The sequence below is a fragment of the Scleropages formosus genome, chromosome 12 (genome assembly GCF_900964775.1).
Source record: "Scleropages formosus chromosome 12, fSclFor1.1, whole genome shotgun sequence".
Taxonomy (NCBI): Eukaryota; Metazoa; Chordata; class Actinopteri; order Osteoglossiformes; family Osteoglossidae; genus Scleropages; species Scleropages formosus.
In genome coordinates this window covers 14,018,571-14,038,130 of record NC_041817.1, presented here as the reverse complement: position 1 = coordinate 14,038,130, position 19,560 = coordinate 14,018,571, and the positions used below count along the sequence as shown (strand labels likewise).

At 38.5% G+C, this 19,560-nt stretch overlaps 1 protein-coding gene across 4 annotated transcripts in view; it reads right to left on the bottom strand.

Annotated features, from left to right (window-relative positions):
• LOC108937610 (neural cell adhesion molecule 2) overlaps nucleotides 1-19,560 on the bottom strand; it is a 234,994-nt gene that overhangs the window by 24,710 nt on the left and 190,724 nt on the right. For all 4 annotated transcript variants that reach the window (XM_018757633.2, XM_018757650.2, XM_018757642.2 and 1 more), the window contains exons 8-12: nucleotides 16,217-16,362; nucleotides 11,092-11,242; nucleotides 10,567-10,754; nucleotides 10,122-10,218; nucleotides 5,325-5,498 (exon numbers count right to left, since the gene is read on the bottom strand). In XM_018757633.2, the coding sequence (XP_018613149.1) occupies nucleotides 5,325-5,498; nucleotides 10,122-10,218; nucleotides 10,567-10,754; nucleotides 11,092-11,242; nucleotides 16,217-16,362 (756 nt within the window). The remainder of the gene's footprint in view (nucleotides 1-5,324; nucleotides 5,499-10,121; nucleotides 10,219-10,566; nucleotides 10,755-11,091; nucleotides 11,243-16,216; nucleotides 16,363-19,560) is intronic.

Sequence of the window (19,560 nt, the reverse complement as noted above, 5' to 3'; positions counted from 1 at the left end):
AATTATGCACAGAGAAATTCCTTATCCTATGAAAAAAAGAATTCAGTCGGTGAAGAAAATCCTTAACGGATCCTGAGCTATTTGCTTGGGGATTTGTTCAAACCTAGCATTGCGTATATGGAGTTTGTGTGTCTTTCCTGTTTGGAAAGACGTACAGTGCTGCTTGAAATAGGATGGCCATTGCTATCAAAATGAATCAATGATTATGATTTGTGCACCAGATAGTACTTACCAAGTTTTTTTTTTTTTAAAAAAAAAGGAAACTTTTTTAAAATTTATTTTTCACCTGCAGTATACTTATTTTTTTCTAAGACACATGACTTCCTTGGATCCAACATACGGAATTGGAAATTACAAACCTATTCTGTCAGATGAAAAAGAGTGCTTCTCATTAAATAACAATTTTGTGCTAAAACATAGGATTCTCATACTTTCAAGCAGCACTGAATATTAATATGGTAAACTAGTTCCAAAGGTCCACAGGAGGCAGTGCTAACCTTTACAGTGCCTGTTAACCTATTACCAAAGGGCCATGTTTTGCTATTTAAAATTTGAAGTTGCATTTCTACCCACTGGTGTCAGACACATGTAGGTTACAAAAAGCAACTCTATCACAAATGCCAGCTTTGTATAAATCACAACAGAAGGCACTGGTGGAAACTTGGTCATAGAAGTGTTCATTTAATTCTGTGTTATCTTTAAAGGTCGCAGTAATGCGTTTTTTTAGCAACTATCCTAAGTGAAAGTATCTCTCAGCATGTGACCTTTGAGTTTCAACCACTGTTCACACTTCCCTTTTTTCCTTAGTCTCATATATGCCACTGTGATTTTCAACCCAGCTCTTTTTATGACATTAAATAGTTCTGGTAGTGCAGTTCTGGCAGCTAACTATTTTGCCTCAGTTATCTGTCTCATGTTGTCTCATTTAAAACTCAGTCTCATATGAATAATATTTGAAGCTGCCTTTTTAAACAGATATTTTAAGGTGTTGTCACTGCTCATACATATTTAGTTAATAATAATAATAATAATAATAATAATATGTTTTATTTTTGCCACACACAACAAAAAAGAAAAGGGGAAATTTGAAAAAGAAAAAGAATGCTGCTGTACAGCACATTACTCATTTCCGTTTCAGCTTATTTTTGAAGAGTTACTAGTTCAGTCTAATAGTGCCTATTTTCCTTCTAGTTTAATGTCTGCCAAATATAACTGTCATCTCAAACTGCCAGCTAGTAGTACTTTATTCAGAAGACTGTGAAAAAAAAGCCATTCAAAGAGTTCATAAATATTCATTATAGGCAATTCAGGACTAATCAGCGATTGCATAAAAAATAGTAAATAGCCCGTTCCTTCATTGTCAGTGTAATTTACATAGCTTTGTGTTCCATTTAGCACAAAACCCAAAAGGACTTTAATTCAAAGTTGGGTTTTGCTGAACCTGAGTGGATGTTTTTATGCAGATAGAAAGAAAACCTCTGACAACTCTTTTCTTAGTAATTAAGTAAAATGTGAAATTAATGCAAAAGGAAGCACTTACAAGTGGTAACAACCTGGTTTTAATGGTGCCTTTAATTTGCTTGACAAAACCAAAAGTCAGAAGTATGAAGTGCATATGCCTTTGATACCTGAAATCCTTGCGTAACACACCATTTCACTTTGCCAATCTGCCTCATAGCAGTAAACAAAAGGTCTGTGGAGACTTGCAAACTTGGAATTATCTTTGGCTGACTGCAAGAGTTTTATTTTCTGTTTGTTTCCTAATAGCTTCTGTTAAAAGTGTTTACTCTAAGATGTACTCTATAATTAACAAATTTTATTGATTCACTTACAGATCATACCATTGGCTAAACAATGTCAGATAATGGTTGATCATTTTCTTTTACTTCTTTGTCTTTATTTCTTCCTTCAGTCTTTGGCTGCGTGGTGCCCATTCACCGTTTCCCTCCATCTACCACTGTTTTCAATTCTTGCTCTCCCTCTTTGCATTTCAATTAACTATACAATTACTGCAATTAGCTGCATGCCTTTCAGGATTGTCAATCTCGCTTAATGTCTAAACTTACTTGTTCTTCAAGTTTCCTTGTCAAGGGTTTAACATCACACAAACCCTCCTGGGAGCTGTAAAAAATCAATCTGCAGTCTTGTTGCTGTAGCATAAACCAAGGGTGCTCTGGGCTGCGGATGAGATTTGGTATTCCAGCCCTTCGGCTTTATCGGGCCAAAGGATTGAAGTTTCAGGCTTCCTGCAGTGAGGTCTCATGTTGTCCAAGACAACTCATTAAGTGTACCCCATGGGAGCCTTGAATACACACACTGTTTGACCATACTAGTGTTCCCCGAAGCAAACTGTCCCCCCTGCTACTGTATGACTTATGGCTGGTGCAAAGTTAGAGTTTGCACAACATCCATGTGAGCGGGATCTTACAGCTATGTGTCTTTATTCTTTAATCTTACATGACTGAAAGCCAAACCCAAAGCAGCAACTAGGGAAAGAAAAGATGTTCTCCTGAACAACTACAAATTATCCACACACATAAATGATTGCAGTTCTTTTGGATAAAAGGACTATTAAATAAACTATTAACAGAAATAATACAGAAAATGTGAAGGGAGGCTGCTAAAAGCTTTTGAAAATCATGGAAAGGTGAGAAAATCCATGCAACTGAGACAATTAGCATCTATTATGCAGAAAGACATTAAATATTTTTATGCCAGTGGGGCTTGCTGATTCCTTTCAACTGACATCATTCTTACTGTAAGAATGGACAAGAATGAACTGGAAATACAGTGGAGTCTCTCTAAAAACGCAAGCCATTTAAATGTTTTTCTTTTTTTTTTTTTTGCACGATGAAGAGATTTCTTTCCTCTTTTTTAAAGGTAAGACAACATCGATTTTGCAATATTATGTTATGTAGTTTGGTGGAAGGAGAGCTCAGGCACTTACCTGATGTTTTCAAGTGTCTGTCTTAGGTGAGACAGCTTTTCTAGTTGAGAAATGTCTCTCAGCACCTTTAACCCAGCTGAATTTTTTTTTCCTCCACAGATATTACCAAATGTGTAACCCTTCCTTCCTAGAAAACATATGTAGGACCAGCAGTAAGGGTAACTGTTAAAAGCCTTTGCCTTAGAAGTGAAGGTTCTCAGTTCATATTCCAACTCCTTCTGTAGTGCCCTTGAGCAAGATTCTTACCCAAACATGAGCAATGTAAAAAAGCTAAGTTGTAAAAATGGGTAAATTGCAGTATGATTAGTTGTATTTTGAAGGCTTTGTGGTGTTTTTTGATATTAAACACATATGATAGTTTTTTTTTTTTTTCTTTTCACTTTAGCTGCTACTACCTCTTGTCTGCTCCCTGTCTCGACCAGGCTATTGCCTACATGTCTCAGTTGGTTAATAGTTATATAAAGTTGGAAATGATGAAATTCCAGAACAAGTATGACTCTACAACATGCAGCAAGGGCCTCTATGCAAGCTTGTCATGTAAATTTGATGTGAATATCTAACATCGCACTCATAATGAGAGAATTAAAATACATATAGTTTTTAAATACTTATTGAATACTTCTAGATATTGCATTCAAATGAAGAGACCTAATAAAACTTATGCAAAACAGAACTGAGTTCTTGAATTACTATGCATGTGTGATATATATACCTTTAATTTTTGTTATCAGTAAAATGTGCAAAAATGTACAAATATGAGCTTATAGCAAAAGGCAAACAAAAAAACATAAAACAGGCAGTGAAGAATTGAAAATGGTTTTTGTGCATATTTAAGATGTAATTAAATCTGACAGAGCGAGTCTTGAGAAAGCAAAAAACCTCAAACTAAGAAAGGATACTTTCCGACTCATTTCCTGCTTACAACAACAGTGTGGGTCCTTGCAGCACTGCAATCTCAGACCAGTAATCTGTTCCTCAAGGTAATTAGCCTAACTTTATTTTGAACTCTGAAAAATAAGCACTATCTATGGTGGTATGCAATGATCACAATGGCACATTTCAGTCTGAAAGCCATTTTGAGTTCCATTGGAATGATACTGATGGAAAAAAAAAAAAAGGAAATATATATATATATATATATATATATATATATATATATAGAAGAAAACCAGTGAACGGTGAGGGTGCACAAGTCATCTTATGCCACAGTGGAAAATGAATTTGTCATGAAGGGTAATTGAACTAGTTTTCTGTTGTCATTCAGTCCTACTATTTCAGTACAGTGATTTCAGTGTCACTTCTAGACCTGGTTACATTATAATTCCAAATCACAGTAAAAAAGTGAAGAATTATGCTTTGCCTTGTTATTCCTGAACTACTAATACTGGAGGTAATCCAGTGTGTCTGCTATAAAATTCTGAATCTCTCTGCTTCTTTAACAACTGTAAAAATACCTTGTATATCTAAAAATGATCACACTTAATTATCATACAAATTATATACTTTCTTAGATATCATATTCTAAGGACATAAAAAAATACAAAGGAATTACAAAGCATATCTGTGACAAATTCCCCTCACAGTCTTTGGGTTTGTATGCAGTATAAGCAGAGCACTAAAAGTTCACATCCTACCCTTGATAAATATGCAGTGCTCAGTTCTAATCTTCTCTTCCTTTGTCCACATGTACTCTACCAGATATGGTCCAAAAAATCCAAATGATGAAAAAAGATACTGGATTTTATTATACACAGATGATGGTGCACTTATTGAATGGAAACACACACACACACACACATTTTCAGAACCGCTTGTCCCATACAGGGTCACGGGGAACCGGAGCCTACCCGGTAACACAGGGCGTAAGGCCGGAGGGGGAGGGGACACACCCGGGACGGGACGCCAGTCCGTCACAAGGCACCCCAAGCGGGACTCGAACCCCAGACCCACCAGAGAGCAGGACTGTGGTCCAACCCACTGCACCACCGCACCCCTTTGTAATTACGTTATTTATTACTCAAGCAGATAAATAAAGGTTATGTAATTACTGGACATGTCTTCCGAGCTCTTCTGCAGCAAGAGGTAGAACACTTGTAGGTGACATTGCTTTGACCCTTCTGCCCAGCTTGTCTCATACAGGTACTGTCCAGGTTTCGCATGTGTACCCGCACTTTTTACTGGCACTATGCATGTGCAAGAGTGGTTTTTCTAACTGTACTTAAGTATTTTATATGACTGCACTGGAAATACAACTATTTAGCACATCCATTAATTTTGTTATAAATCATGGGTGAGTGGAGCGTAAGGAATTCATGAGGCACCAGATGTATAACTATGGATTTGGCAGATGCTCTATGCACAGGGAGCGGTGACTCACTCTGTACGCCATGTGACTTTACATCCCTCCAGTCCTGCATGCCGATGTCCTTGTACTTGACCAGGTAGTGACTGATGGGGACCCCGCCGTGGGATTCTGGCTTCATGAAGGTAACTGTGGCAACACGCTGGGCCACCGAGCTGAGCCGCACGGAGTGTGGACTCGAGGGCACGTCTGGAACGCAAGGGCAAACAGTCATGTTTCAGGAGGGGCGGAATGCCGTTTCGGTGTTTTTCACAGCAGCAGGGTTGCTGCAGGCTGGTGGCTGATGGGGACACCGTGCCATAAGGAAAAGTTTTTTCTTCGCTTTTTTAATAAAATTAACTTTTTTAAGAAAGAAAAAATAAAAAGAAATTACAACGCTTTACGACAGCAGAACTATAAACAGTATTATCCTTCATCCCTCTCTCCCTCTCTCGCGTACAAAATGCACAAGCACACAGAGAAATACATGTATACACATAAAAGCACACAGTGCCGCAGGATTGGCTATGGTGGTTATCACCTGCCTACTAAATCCCCTTTTGTGCACATGCTTCCCTTTATCACTACAGGCCTCAGGGGCTCAACAAATCAAAGTATTTCATTTTTAACTGCAGACACTTTCTTTGAAAACAAGAATACTTGCAGGCCTTTCGCTTGCCGCACACCATTTCTTTTCCAAGCAGTGAAAGGCATAGCCGCACTCATCGTGCAGACCTTATTATTCAAGCAGCAGATTTCAAACGTGCATCTAATTTTCTGACAGCCATGCTTTACGCTTGTTCCTTACAAGGAAGCCTGCAGCCCAAAGGGTTTGGAGGACACTTAGAGTAACCCTGTGGAACTGGGGCTTTATTCCTTATTTCTTTGTGTAGCAGGCATTTGTGTATTCCACTCATTCAAGACTTCACTCAGCTGATTGCCAGGGTACTTGCTGTGCATCCTATTCCAATGGTTTACACTTTCTTACAGTGTATGTGCACATGCACAAACACACACACACACACACACACACACACACACACACACACACACACACACACAAACACACACACACACACAGAGAAACATTTTTTTAATATATTTAAGCTTTTATATTATATATACCGAATTGTGGGGAAGCACAGTAGTACCGCTGCCTCATAGCATCTGGGTTGTTCGAGCGTAGGTTTGAATCCAGCTCAGTTTGTGTCGAATTTGTATGTTCCCTCTGTGCCTGTGTGGGCCTCCTCCCACAGTCCAAAGACATGGAGCTGCGATGAATGGCACTAAATTACAAACAGTGTGGGACTGTGTGCGACTGTGTGTGTGCGTGGCTATGGTGTGAAGGACTTGCGCACCACCCCCACCCCCCAAACACACCCTGCCTTACATATGCTGCTGTAATTCTGGGATACGCTCTGCACTGCCAAAAGGCTGACCAGGATTAGCGGTTACTGAACATGAGTGTGTGAGTGAGTAATTGTGCTATCTGAACATTAGCTGTTATATAAAAGTTGAGGCAAGTGGCGGCAAAGTAATTAAAGCTGCTGCGTTTGGATTTTAAGCTTTCCGGTTTTAACCGCACATACTGTTGTACCCTCGACCAAGGCATTTACCCTAAATTCCTTCAGTACTATTAGCCAGCTATATAAATGAGTAAATAGTTTTAGGTAGCTTAACACCGTAAGTTGCTTTAGAGAAAAATAAAAATGCAAGGTAAATGTGAGGCATCAATTACTTAAAAGTGGAACACATATTCCTATAGAAGCATTGACAGGTAAGATGGAGGCATCTTTTTATGTCTACACTTGCAGAAATACTGTACTTTATGCCTGGTTCAAAATAAATCCTGCTTTGTAAAATGTTTATATTATGCAGCAAAATATGCAGAGATGGAGGGGTTTGATGACAATAGGAGGTTTGTAAATTCACACATTGTTATTATCGGTAATATTATCATTATTGTTGCGCTTACCGAAGTAGTAGTTAGGACAGATCTTAAAGCCATCACTTTCCACACAAAGAATATAGGTTTAAATACAACTGTTTGCTATAGAACCCTTCAGTAAGTCACTCATTTACTTTGAATTCCACACAAAAGCAGTATGAATGGATAAATAATCATAAGGAGATCAGTACAGAAATCTCACCTGGTAAGTTACATTGAAGGAAAAAACTCAATAAATCAATAATTATAACATAATAATTATTTACATGTATCCACATATTGTTCACAAGCCTTTATAAACTCTGAACAGAAATCTTCCTCATTTTTTCCATTTTGCATAATTAGTGACTCTTTGCAATGTAAAAACCTTTGGAGGCACATACTGCTGCTGGGACTTTGGAGTAAAAGGATAATTCTGTTAAGAGATTAGTTTGGATTGATCCTGTTGTCTAGAACCCTTGGTCAGAACCCACACACTGGGACCTGAGCTCTTGTTAATCACGACTGAGCTATATACCAAGGCTCAAAGTGCCTGGCAGGCCACAGGTTGGCAGTCAGGCTTTATATCCTTGTATCAGCCAGGAATGAGAGCAACAAACCTGGTCACACAGTCCCTACAAATTGAAGCTAACCTGAGAGCCTCGGTAGTGATGGGGGATGATGAGATTATAACAAACATTACTAAATTGTAGTGTTATTTATTTATACAGTCTGATTGTCACGACTAATCGCATTTTCAGGTTCTTTCTCATAATAAGTTTTTCACCAACACAGACAGTAAAAGCCCTGCTCTGCTCCTGCTGCTGGTTTACAATCATATGGTTGTTAGTTTTTGGTGTCAAAACATTTCTGGCAATTTCAGATATATAACTGAAGCTGGTTGATGATATAACCCACCTGAACTGAATCAGCACAACTTTTTTAAACTCTCATATGAGTACCTTGTAGAAGATGAGCTCTCCTATTCCGAGATGTTCAGAATAAACCCAGTGTTTCTTGGTGACTAATGCCAAAAGTCCCGGGAGCATCAATGAATCAATTACCTTGTAACGCCACATATGTACTTTTCCAAACCTTATCCCATATCGCCTCAAGGCTAGTCCAGAATAATAATCACGATTTCATCTTAAAAACTTTCAGAAAGCAAGAAGCTTGAGTATCAAGTGTGCCTCCATGTGTATCATGAAATTATGTGTGTGTGTGTGTGTGTGTGTGTGTGTGTCCACGCGCTTCCTGACACACACGGAAAAGTTGCCCCTGACAAGACACATGGGGCCTGTTGAAGGCAGACGTAGCCTTGGGCCTGGGATGTAGCACTTGGACAAGGAGGCTGACAAGAAACCATTCTTTTCCCCAGAATAAATACCCTCTGTGCCACCATGCCTAGCCTCCACTGTGGATCTGGGAGTTTGCCTCAGTTCGGTAAACACGGCACAGCGTGTAACTGGAGTGCACAGGGACTGGTTTTAAAAAAACCAAAAAAAAAAAAAAAAAAAACTAGAAATCAGAGAGGCTGTGAAAAAGAACAAAACCTTTAGGCATCAATACTGGTAGAACCAGTAGGTTTAATCTCAGTATCTTGAGGAGACCATCTACTTTCAATGTGCTTATTATGTCCAAAGAAATGATTTTCCCAGATTTAGTGGACTGATACTCTTGTCATTGGAAAACTCAGAGGGTCCCATTATTGAAACAGTTTACAACATGATTCAGCCTGACGCAATTTAATTGTGTTTGCCATCCAGCACTGGAATCAAGGCAGCAGGTAGAACTACGAGTGGTATTATTCAGTTGGAGATATTTGTGAGTCATTCAAATTATCATAAATATTGTATTATTTCTGATGAAATGTTAAAATCCCATGTGATTGTTAAACCAGCAGCAAAAAAAAAGGTTGCTTATTGTTTCATCAGAACTACTCTCAGGCACTATTAGAGATACGATTTATACCAGTAAGACAAAAATTAATTTTGTCCATTGGTATGCTCTTCAGGAGTTTCAGTACGACTGGATTGATTTTTATGTTTATGTTTACGAGTGCAAAAGAAATCATACCACACTAGTAACATATCAGACAACAGTACTACAAATTTCCCCTAAAACAAGTTCAATACAAGAAAACAAATATGTTTCATTATATTTAATTTGGGGGGCAAAACTTATTATGGGGCATGCCATGGCAAAAAATTTAAAAAAAGAAAAAAAAGAAAAACTTTCTCCAGATTTAGTGTGTAGTATATCATTGTTAGAGCATACTTCTCATTGAGGGTCATTCAATTTATTTGCATTATAAGACTGTAATTGCCATGGCTCAGAAGTATAAAACTGACAGGCTCAGCCAGTAAAATTTGTCATCTCAATCACCTGCTGGATACTGTAACCTAGGCAAGGTCAGACTATAGGCTACATTACTGAAAAACCCAATCATTCCAAGGCCAGTTCCCTCAAAGTGAATGTATGCTATACAATATTTACTTTTTGACCTATGAAAAAAGTGGCATATATACTATACACACACAGTTATGTACTGTATATACTGCATATCCATACATATGCAGTACACATATTCTATAAATACATTTACATATGTGTACATTCCCCCATAACATACACAGTGTGTCCTGAGAACTAATGGTGGAAAGGACAGTGTACCCCCTCTAGTTTGAAGGATGTATTGGGTTTTTTTACCAACATGTTACAAAAGCTTTTTTTCCCAGTATTTATGCTGTTGTCTGGTACAATTAGGCAATGTTATACATTATACAATATAGAACTGATTTTTTTACATATTGCAAAATGTAGTAATGCCATTCCATTTCAAAATGCCTTTTCTACCTTTGCTTTGTGCAGAGACAGACCTGTTTTGAATTTCTGGCAACACTTACCAGCCTGGGCCAGGATGAATTCCTGGAACCACATCCCAATGTTGTTCCTGGCTGTGCAGTTGTATTTCCCAAAGTCCCTTTCTGACATCGGTGTGACCTTTGCCAAACAGAACAGATATGCCCCCCACCCAAATTGATGGCTGCAATTTGGAGTCAATACTGTAAAGACTAGGGTATTGGAAGACATATTGTAACATTTTACAGATAATGCATTCAATTTTGTTTCAGACACTATACAAATATGCTTAAACATCTTTAAATATAAATAAAGACTTACATGATACATTATATGAATATTTATTTGTTAAATATACAAGGTAAAGAATGTATGACATGCAGCAGGTGTTGTATATGTTAAATTATATATGGGCAAACAGATTTTACTTTCATTATACATTAATATAGTAAAGAGCAGGAAAAAACTGGAAGAAAGTTTAGTTTGTACCTCAAGCAGAGACCGGCCCTCCTCATTGTAGACACGAGCATTGGCAGTGCCTTCTGTCGAAATTGTCACCTTATCCTTCCTCCAGAGCATGGTGGCCTGAGGGTTTGCCATGACATCGCAAGTGATATTTACTGGGTTCCCTTCCCAAGAGTAGTAGGTTGTGTGATTTGTCTGAAACTTGGGTGCATCTGAAGAAAGAGAAGCAACCATCAACACAAACATCAACGTGTCCAGCTTCTATTTCTCAGAGCTGTATGAAATTTGCATAGCTTGCTCAAATGTGCACACTTCAGTGTTGTGCTTGATAAAGCATTTTTGTCCTTAGATTAATAGCTTAACTATTTATCTTAAAGTGGAGACCATTCTGAGCATTCAACTCAGCATTAACACCTGCAATCACACACTTTTAACAAGTTGAGTTTCTGCTATTTGTTTTTTTTTTTTTTTTTTTTAATAACTTCCAAAGGTCATTTTAAGGTTGGGGTGAACACAGACTGGTGTGTGGTATGGGGAGAAGTTACTTACATTCAATGTCAAGGAACATGCTCTTCTGGTGGCCTCCAATCCTGCTGAGAGCTTCGCAGTCAAAGCGGCCCAAGTCCGAGAGCCGTACACCGCTGATGGTCAGCATGGACTTCCCATGACGCCCACGCACCTCCACACGTCCATCTCTACTCTGCAGTAACACCCACGCGAGGAAAACATAAAATCATCTATATCCTGTTATACCATTATAGGCAATGCACATTGTACAGTATGTGGGAGGTAGCAGTTTTCCAAGGCTTTGCGTATTTTCCATCGCACTCATCTTTCAGAATATATATATATATATGTTTTTTTCCCCTATGTCCCACATTAAAGGGCCACACTGATAATTTTCCAGCTCAAGTAACCTTTAATTCTGTTTCATAAGGATACTAATGATTGAAACTACAGCAATTGAATTTCCACTTGCCTCTCTTTAAAGACCATTGAGAGATGTGATTAAATATAATTATTGTGCAATTCAATTAAAAATTAGACAAACATGTTCGCTGGAAGCGGTTTAATTCGCCAAACATAACATCTTATTTATCAAACAATCCATACATATGAAATTAACATTTACTGAAGCATCATTGACCTATGAATGACTATTTCTGCACTCTGCTCTCTTAACCTATTACACTCATTTTACAGTAATGTATGACACATGCATTTCTGCTTTTTCTGAGATTAGAGAGACATCATCTACAAAAAGAAAATCAAGAATCAAGAAAACTGAAACCGTGGAGACCACAGCTGCTTAAAACATCCATTTGCTGTGGAACACACATTTAGTATCAAAAATAATGTTGCACGGCGGTTTCACATGATACAGTAAGTATAACGTAGCTCAGGATGGCGCTTTGACGATTTCTGTAGGCGTTAATTACTGTTCATTTAAGGGAAGCACTTTCTAAGCGCTGTGTAATTTGAATATTGCGTACATTCAGCATTCAAAACACTCACAGCACAGACTGGACACCCTAACAAACATACGTGACTAAGTGATGTAACGAAAGGTATGAAAATTAAAGAAGAGTATAGGCAAGCCTGTAACAAATGTGTTCTAACTATGCAGCAACTGGAAAATATACCTATCAATTAAGTTTACACCAGTTAACATGCAGACATAAGTGCCTAATATCATTCAACCTCATTAATTGTAAAATGAAGGTTATATGTAGACTGTATATTGAAAAAATACAAATATGTTTGAAGGAAAGGTACTACACACACACACACACACACACACACTGGCTGAAACCACTCATCTAAAGCGGGGTTGCGGTGAACCGGAGCCTAACCCAGCAACATAGAGCGCAAGGCTGGAGGGGGCACACCCAGGACAGGACGCCAGTCCGTCGCAAGGAACCCCAAGCGGAACTTCAACCCCAGACCCACCAGAGAGCGGGACCTGGCCAAACCCGAAGCCACCACGCCCCCCTAGTGGAAAGGTCCTATTGAAGTCAAAATAAAAAAAGGTTAATTGAGAAAAGAAGTAGCAGGAATGAAAACATAGTAATCCTAAAGTTATGAAAAAAAAATGCATGAAAACTCTTTTAGGGAATAAGCTTCATAATCCAAACATATTTTCCTGCACTTAATTTTCAATCTACCAGACGTAAAAGGATTGCAGTTTTCAAAGTGGTATAGAGTTGTCACGCAAGAGCTTTTCTATGGTGCCCATTCAAAGTGCCTTCTTCTCTCTGCCCACACGTCTCTGTAATGTCCGCTCCAGGCTCCATCTCATTTGCATGAAGGACAAGGAGATAGAGTCAGCCTGGAGACTTTGTCATAAAAGCTCTTGTTGGGATGATTTATACACTGCTGAAAAATGTGTTTAAATAATGGAGATGCTCAGAAGGCAAGACAATTGTCTTCCTCTCTGTCACTACGACTGGCTCATTTTCTAACTTTTATCATGGTTAAGTTTTGGCTTATTTGCAGTTTTGCTTCTGAATTGTAACTGCATTGAGACTGTATGGAACGCATATGGAGTGTAAAAGGACACACGAGTCAAACATTCGCAGGAGTCAGTCAGAGATAAGAGGATAATGGTGCCACATAGAGTCTGTAGGGATTATATCACCATTATGGATCATATCACCAGTTGCAAATTACATTTATAGTGCTTTTCAATACTCTCCTTTGTGTTCTTCTTAATAGCCTAATAAAGTATGCACATACAGGCATCTAGTGTACCTTTTATTTTTTTAATGTAACTGGAACTCAGTTTTAAAAATTTACTTTTAAAACCATGCCAAAGAAAGGTATATATATATATATATATATATATAGAGAGAGAGAGAGAGAGAAATAGAGTACATATTTAATATCTACAATTAAACTGTCCCTTTTTCGAAAATATTATCCAGACAATGGGCTTTTGTTTTTTTGCCTGAAGTTTGATTTTCCAAGGGGAACATCCTTGACACATCCCAACACCCCCTTACATTCACTTGTGAATAATGTGAGAGAGCACTAGTCTATGCTCAAGCCAAAATACAATGAAATTACTAAAAGTATTCAAAACACCTACGTGTCTGTGCTTTAGTCTTAAATCTTCTCCCTCCACCAGAATTTTCTGAGCTGAAGATATTATATATGCAGAATTTCTTTGAACACATCATTTTCCTACATTAAAAAAAAACATTTTTTGTCCCTGCACAATGTTTCAGTGCCGATGTTTTGTTTTATGATAAACACACTTAATAGATATGGAGCATAGCTAACACACAAGAAGACCTTTTAACATACTCAGCTAACAAATAGCTCTTTCTTGCATGGTACTCTGTCATCATGGTGGTGTTTTGGTGTGTTTGTATTCTTTCACAAGCAGTCATAAAAGTGAATGTAAATAGAGTCTATTACAGCTTGTGTCCAAGGTGTAATAAGTGTTGCTTTTGTGCTATGGCACTGGCATTTTCTGTACCTGCTCATACATTTATAGTTTCGAAGTAGCGTCCTGAAGGAAACACTTTATGTTAATGCAGTTAAGTTGGAAAGCGGTAACCAGTCCAAACCATCTTTTGATTTCTGACTGCGCTGTTAATGTCTGATAAGCAAAAGGTGTGTATTAAAAGAAAAACACAAACTTGCACCTTGTTCATCAAGACAACTGTAACAGAGGACTGGAGGGCTACATCAACAAGTGGCAACATTAAGCAGGTAAAACACAACATTATTGCCAAGTTGCTGTTATTTTTCTTTTTTTTCCCTCCTCATCAGGTAGCTGAATGGTAGCTATGGTGAAGCAACAAGGTGCCTCTCTCACATCTCTAATTGCACAGCACAGGTGACCTTTCTGTAGCTGACTGAACCACACCGAGAGGAACACTAATTAACTCCAATCTTTAATTAATCTGGGGGTGTGAGTGCCACCGAGTTCAGATTTATTTTTAGCCTCGTATCTGACTGGGTGATGTTTGGAGACTGACCTCCTCATTATTTGGTGAGCAGAGAGGCATTATAATCACTTGCAGAGCTGCAGTTGGTCACTCTGTTCTTGGCCTATCGTCCTTTTTAGAATGTCTTCATTCATCCATGTGACAACCCTCTATCATAACAATAGAATGAACTCTGTTCTCCGTGTATATATAAATATATATTGGGGCGCGGTGGCGCAGCGGGTTTAGCCTGGGCCTGCTCTGTGGCGGGTCTGATGTTTGAGTCCTGCTTGGGGTGCCTTTCGGCAGATTGGCGTCCCATCCAGGGTGTGTGTGTCCTCCCCCTCCACCCTTGCACCCCGTGTTGCCCGGTTAGGCTCCGGTTCGCTGCAACCTCGCTTGGGACAAGTGGTTGTAGACGGTGTGTGTAATATATGTGTATTATATATATGTCAAGCTGAATGTTCCTTCAGCATATTCCTTTTTGATCCATTTTTTGTCTGTCACAGGCAACATCTAGAATACATTTTTTTTTTCCACAGTTCATTTGTTGTAGCTGCACAGGAAGTTAACTCAGAATCCAAGTAATACCATAATAATTGACAATCAGTTAGTTTGTTAGTCTAGATTTTGAAATCTGACATTTGAATCCAAAAATTTAAAGGTTTTTTTTATGGTTTTCCTTGAACAGTACATCTGAATAAATAACAAGAACATCTCTGATACTTATTCTGGGCAAATAGTGTCTTGTAACAACTTTCTTTTGACTTCAAATGTACAAACAAATGGTTAACACATTTATAGTATACCTCCATCAATGATGTGCTGTATAGACACATGTAAATAAGAAAGGTGTAAATAAAAACACAGCATGATGGAACTTGTATAATGTATATCCACCCATCCATGCATCCATCCATCCATCCATCCATCCATCCATCCATCCATCCATCCATGTATCCATCATATTTCACAAACACTCTATCCAAGGAATGGATTTTTCTAAACAGATAGATTTCAACCTCGTCTTTCTCCATTGGCTTCCTGTAGCTGCCCATGTGAACCTCAAGAGTGTGGATACAGCCTATAAAAATGTCAATGCATTTGCTCCATGTCATTTGCAGGAGATGATTGCTCACTATGTCCTGACCAGACTATTTTCCTCCCCTGGAAACCACTCTTACCATATTGGAGTTACAGCTTCAGCGTTATAGAGAGAACTCCTTATCTCACTCAGAACTTCTGAATCCTTCCGAACATTCAAAAAGGGCCACAAAGCATATCTGTTTCACACCACTTTTACCTTTATCTCTTGTTTGCTCCATAAATGTTCACTACATTATGTGTTAAAAATAAAAAGAGTGTCAATCAATTTTGCGTGTGCGTGTGTGTGTGTGTGTGTGTGTGTGTGTGTGTGTGTGTGTGTGTGTGTGTGTGTTTTACAGAGAACTCATACAATCTGTGGTCACAGTAAATGTTAGTATTGGACAAAATCATACAACCTCACTATATTTGGATGTGTCTGGATGTTAATCTCTGTCTGTTGGCGAAATGCAAATCTGTTTATTCTGAGTTGTACGTCACTTTGGAGAAAAGTGTTTGCTAAATGAATAAACGTAAACTTAATATGCATATATCCATGCAGATAACTTTTAAATCTAAAAACATCTGGTTAAAATGACCTTTATACTAGCCTGGTTGTTTTGTTACTGAATTTATATTAACAGTGACTCCAGTACCTTGTCTCCATCTGCAAAGGTTTCGCCATCGCTGGCCCTTCTCCAGGAGATTTCAGGAAGTGGCTCTCCCTCAGCCGTACATGAGATCATGGCAGCACTTCCCTCCACGGCTGACACATTTTGGAGTTGGGTGATGTGGGGCTGTACTGCATTCATAAAGAAAAAGAGGATCATGTTCCACATTCCACAGTGTATTGATGTAGGGCTGAAGCACAAGTTCAGATAATAAGAACAGCACAGCAGGTTTAATTATTTGGAATAGGTATAGTCTGATTGCACTGAAGGTTAACATGACATACTTGATTAGTGTTTGAAATAACATCCATCCAAAGGGAAAGATCAATTTATAAAAGACTAGATCACACAGTTGGAATGGAAATAAAAAAGTCTAGCCATAAATAAAAGCAACCAAGTTTTCAGTCTTTTCACTGAATAGCTTCTGTAGATTTCCTTCTTTTATTTCAAGTCATGCAACATTAGTATGGTACTTTTTGTACAACCAGAGGGTCAACAGAACTCCACTGCCTGTGTCAATGTTGAAAGCATTTCCTCTACTCTGTTTGTAGTTCCCAGTGCTAAATGATATTACCCTGTCATTCTGTGAATAATGGCCTCTCACAAGAACAGTAGCGGTCATCTATATGACAGTATAAGCTTTCATGTTCTTTCTACATTTCACACACACACACACACACACACACACACACACACACACACACACACACACACACACACACACACACAAACACTGTCCGAAATCGTTTGTCCCGAGTGGGATCGCGGCTAGCTGGAGCCTGACCTGGCAACACAGGGTGCAAGGCTGGAGGGGGAGGGGACACACCCAGGATGGGACGCCAGTCTATCACAAGGCATCCCAAGCAGGACTCGAACATCAGACCCGCCAGAGAGCAGGACCCGGCCAAGTCCACTGCACCACTGTGCCCTTCCTTTCTGCATTTCATATCACAGAATTCTCAGGAAGGAAAGTACTGACTCTATTTTGTAGTTAACTTGTAAACTAAAAAAAAAAAATAAATAAATAAAATTGGTAGGAGGTTCTCAGGATTCATCTGTCCTGCGTTTCATGCACCTACTCGAGCAATAAACATTGGTGCATCAAGTGCAAGGTAACAAACTAAGTTTACTTAAGAGTCACATGTCTGCAGCCATGTCTCTTTCTCTTAATGCAATGCACAAATTGTATTTTTGCCGAGATCTACGTTGCTTTGGAGAAAAGCATCTGCTAAATGAATAAATGGAAATGTAAACTAAAATTTGGTAAATGCTTTGCATGGGTAACTTTCTTGAACATGTAATACTCTACTTTCATGATAATAAAAAAAATATGAGCACTGAGATTTACAACACAATCAATTAAAGCTGTGTGCCATGGAGAAGAGATACAAGCACAATGTATTTGAAGAGTCAGGAAATTTTCTTTGCTCTTGTTTAGTGCCTTCTCTCCTTCAGTGACACTTTGTAACTTCTCTAGAAGTCACCGTGCAGTTTGGATCATCTCCTGTCTTAACAGAACCATCTCAGTGCCAGAGGGAATCTTTAACACGCATGTTGGTGTCAATGAACCTTCCTTTGAAGCTAAGAGCAGCAGATGAACAGCTATAAGAGCAAAACTCAAGTGCAACGTTACTCTTGCCCCCGGATGGTTTCCTAGAGATAAGCTTCTTGCAGATGTTGTTGCTTGAGCCTCCCCAGTGTCAGCATATCAAGGGCAAACAGCTCATATTATGAATAATGAATAATATTATTTTTCCTCCTTTCTTACACTGTGAAGAATAATGAGTCAAGGAATAAGTACACACATGAATAAAGGACATAAACAAAAACAGTTTCTGATTTAAAGATGTCTGGAGGGATCAAATATGATTCGTCAGTCCACAACAAACACCCCAGGGCGCTGAAAAGATCAGAAATAAATCAACCGTGAACAAGTTTCAACACATGATTAAAAAAGATACCATGGAATAAAGCTCTTATTCACAACATACTGAAGCTCCGTTGCTCCAGTCAATTAAAAGGTTTGTTATTTAAATCAGATTAAGATATCTGGATAAAAGGGTTAATGCTTGTTTGGAAAGTACACCACAAGTGTCATGTTTTATCCTGTCTCTCAACTGTTTTGAATGACAAATAATTTTTAACTACTCTGTCTAGGTCAGTTATGCACTGGATTGTCACACTTTTCCAGAGAGAATGCTTCTGTTTTGACTGGTATATTAATACTTATTTTAAGGCACCTGGAACTGAGTGATAGTATTTCAGCACAGCAGGTAGGTGTGTGTGTTTCTAATTCAATTCTTATAGATTTTTTTTTTTTTTGTGTTTACACTACTATTTATTCTCTCGTGTTTGTATACTTGGTAAACAGGTTATTTATTCTGTAATTCTGTGTCAGCTGTTTGTCTGTCTGTAAATACTAGAGACACCTAGAACCACAGCAAATTCCACTGAACACCATTTCCAAAAATAGGAACTTCAGAACCATGGACAGCAGTTTAAAAGACGGCATGTCTACACAATCATCTCAGTATTACTTTTTGGCACTGTGAGGCCTATTCTGTCTCACAAACAGATTTTTTCTTGGTCTAGTTCTAAGCATTTAGAGTCCCCTAAAAATGTTTCTCCCCTTTGTTTTGCCTTCATATTTTTGCTGAACTCAACGATTTACTTAACACATCTTTCAGAGGTGTCATTCATTTCTGTGTGACCAGTTTGTTCCTTGCCTGTTTGGTTTAAAAAGTACAGCCCAATAGGGGCATTGTCTGCCTGATATTGCATACCTGGCATTTGTTGATGTTCAAGTAGTCAATGCTTCCAAAGTTAATCAATGAACATATTTTAGAACTTTTGATAAGTTGCTTTGAAAGCACCTTAGTTTTTATGATATAGTCTTTGCCAGGAATTTATTCTAACAAGCAACTTCTAAGAGACACTGTCTCACAATTAAATTTTTTTTTACATCATTAAAAATATAGCAATTTGACACTTACTGTAATTGCAACTGCAATTTGTCTGTTTTTCACTTAGATATGCTCATTATAAAGCTGTTTCATTTTGTTTATGCTATACATTTTAAAGTTTGTGCATGTAATAAATAGATTGACTTTAAATTTATAGGAAATGAATTCATTTGAGAGAGAGTGCAGTGGCACAGCAGGTTTGACTGGTGCCTGCTCCCTGGTGGGTCTGGGGTTTGAGTCCCACTCGGGGTGCCTTGCGGCGGACTGGTGTCCCATCCTGGGTGTGTCCCTGTGCTCTGTCTTGCTGGGTTAGTCTCTTACTTACCATGACCCTGCTTGGGATAAGCAGTTTCAGTCAATGTATGT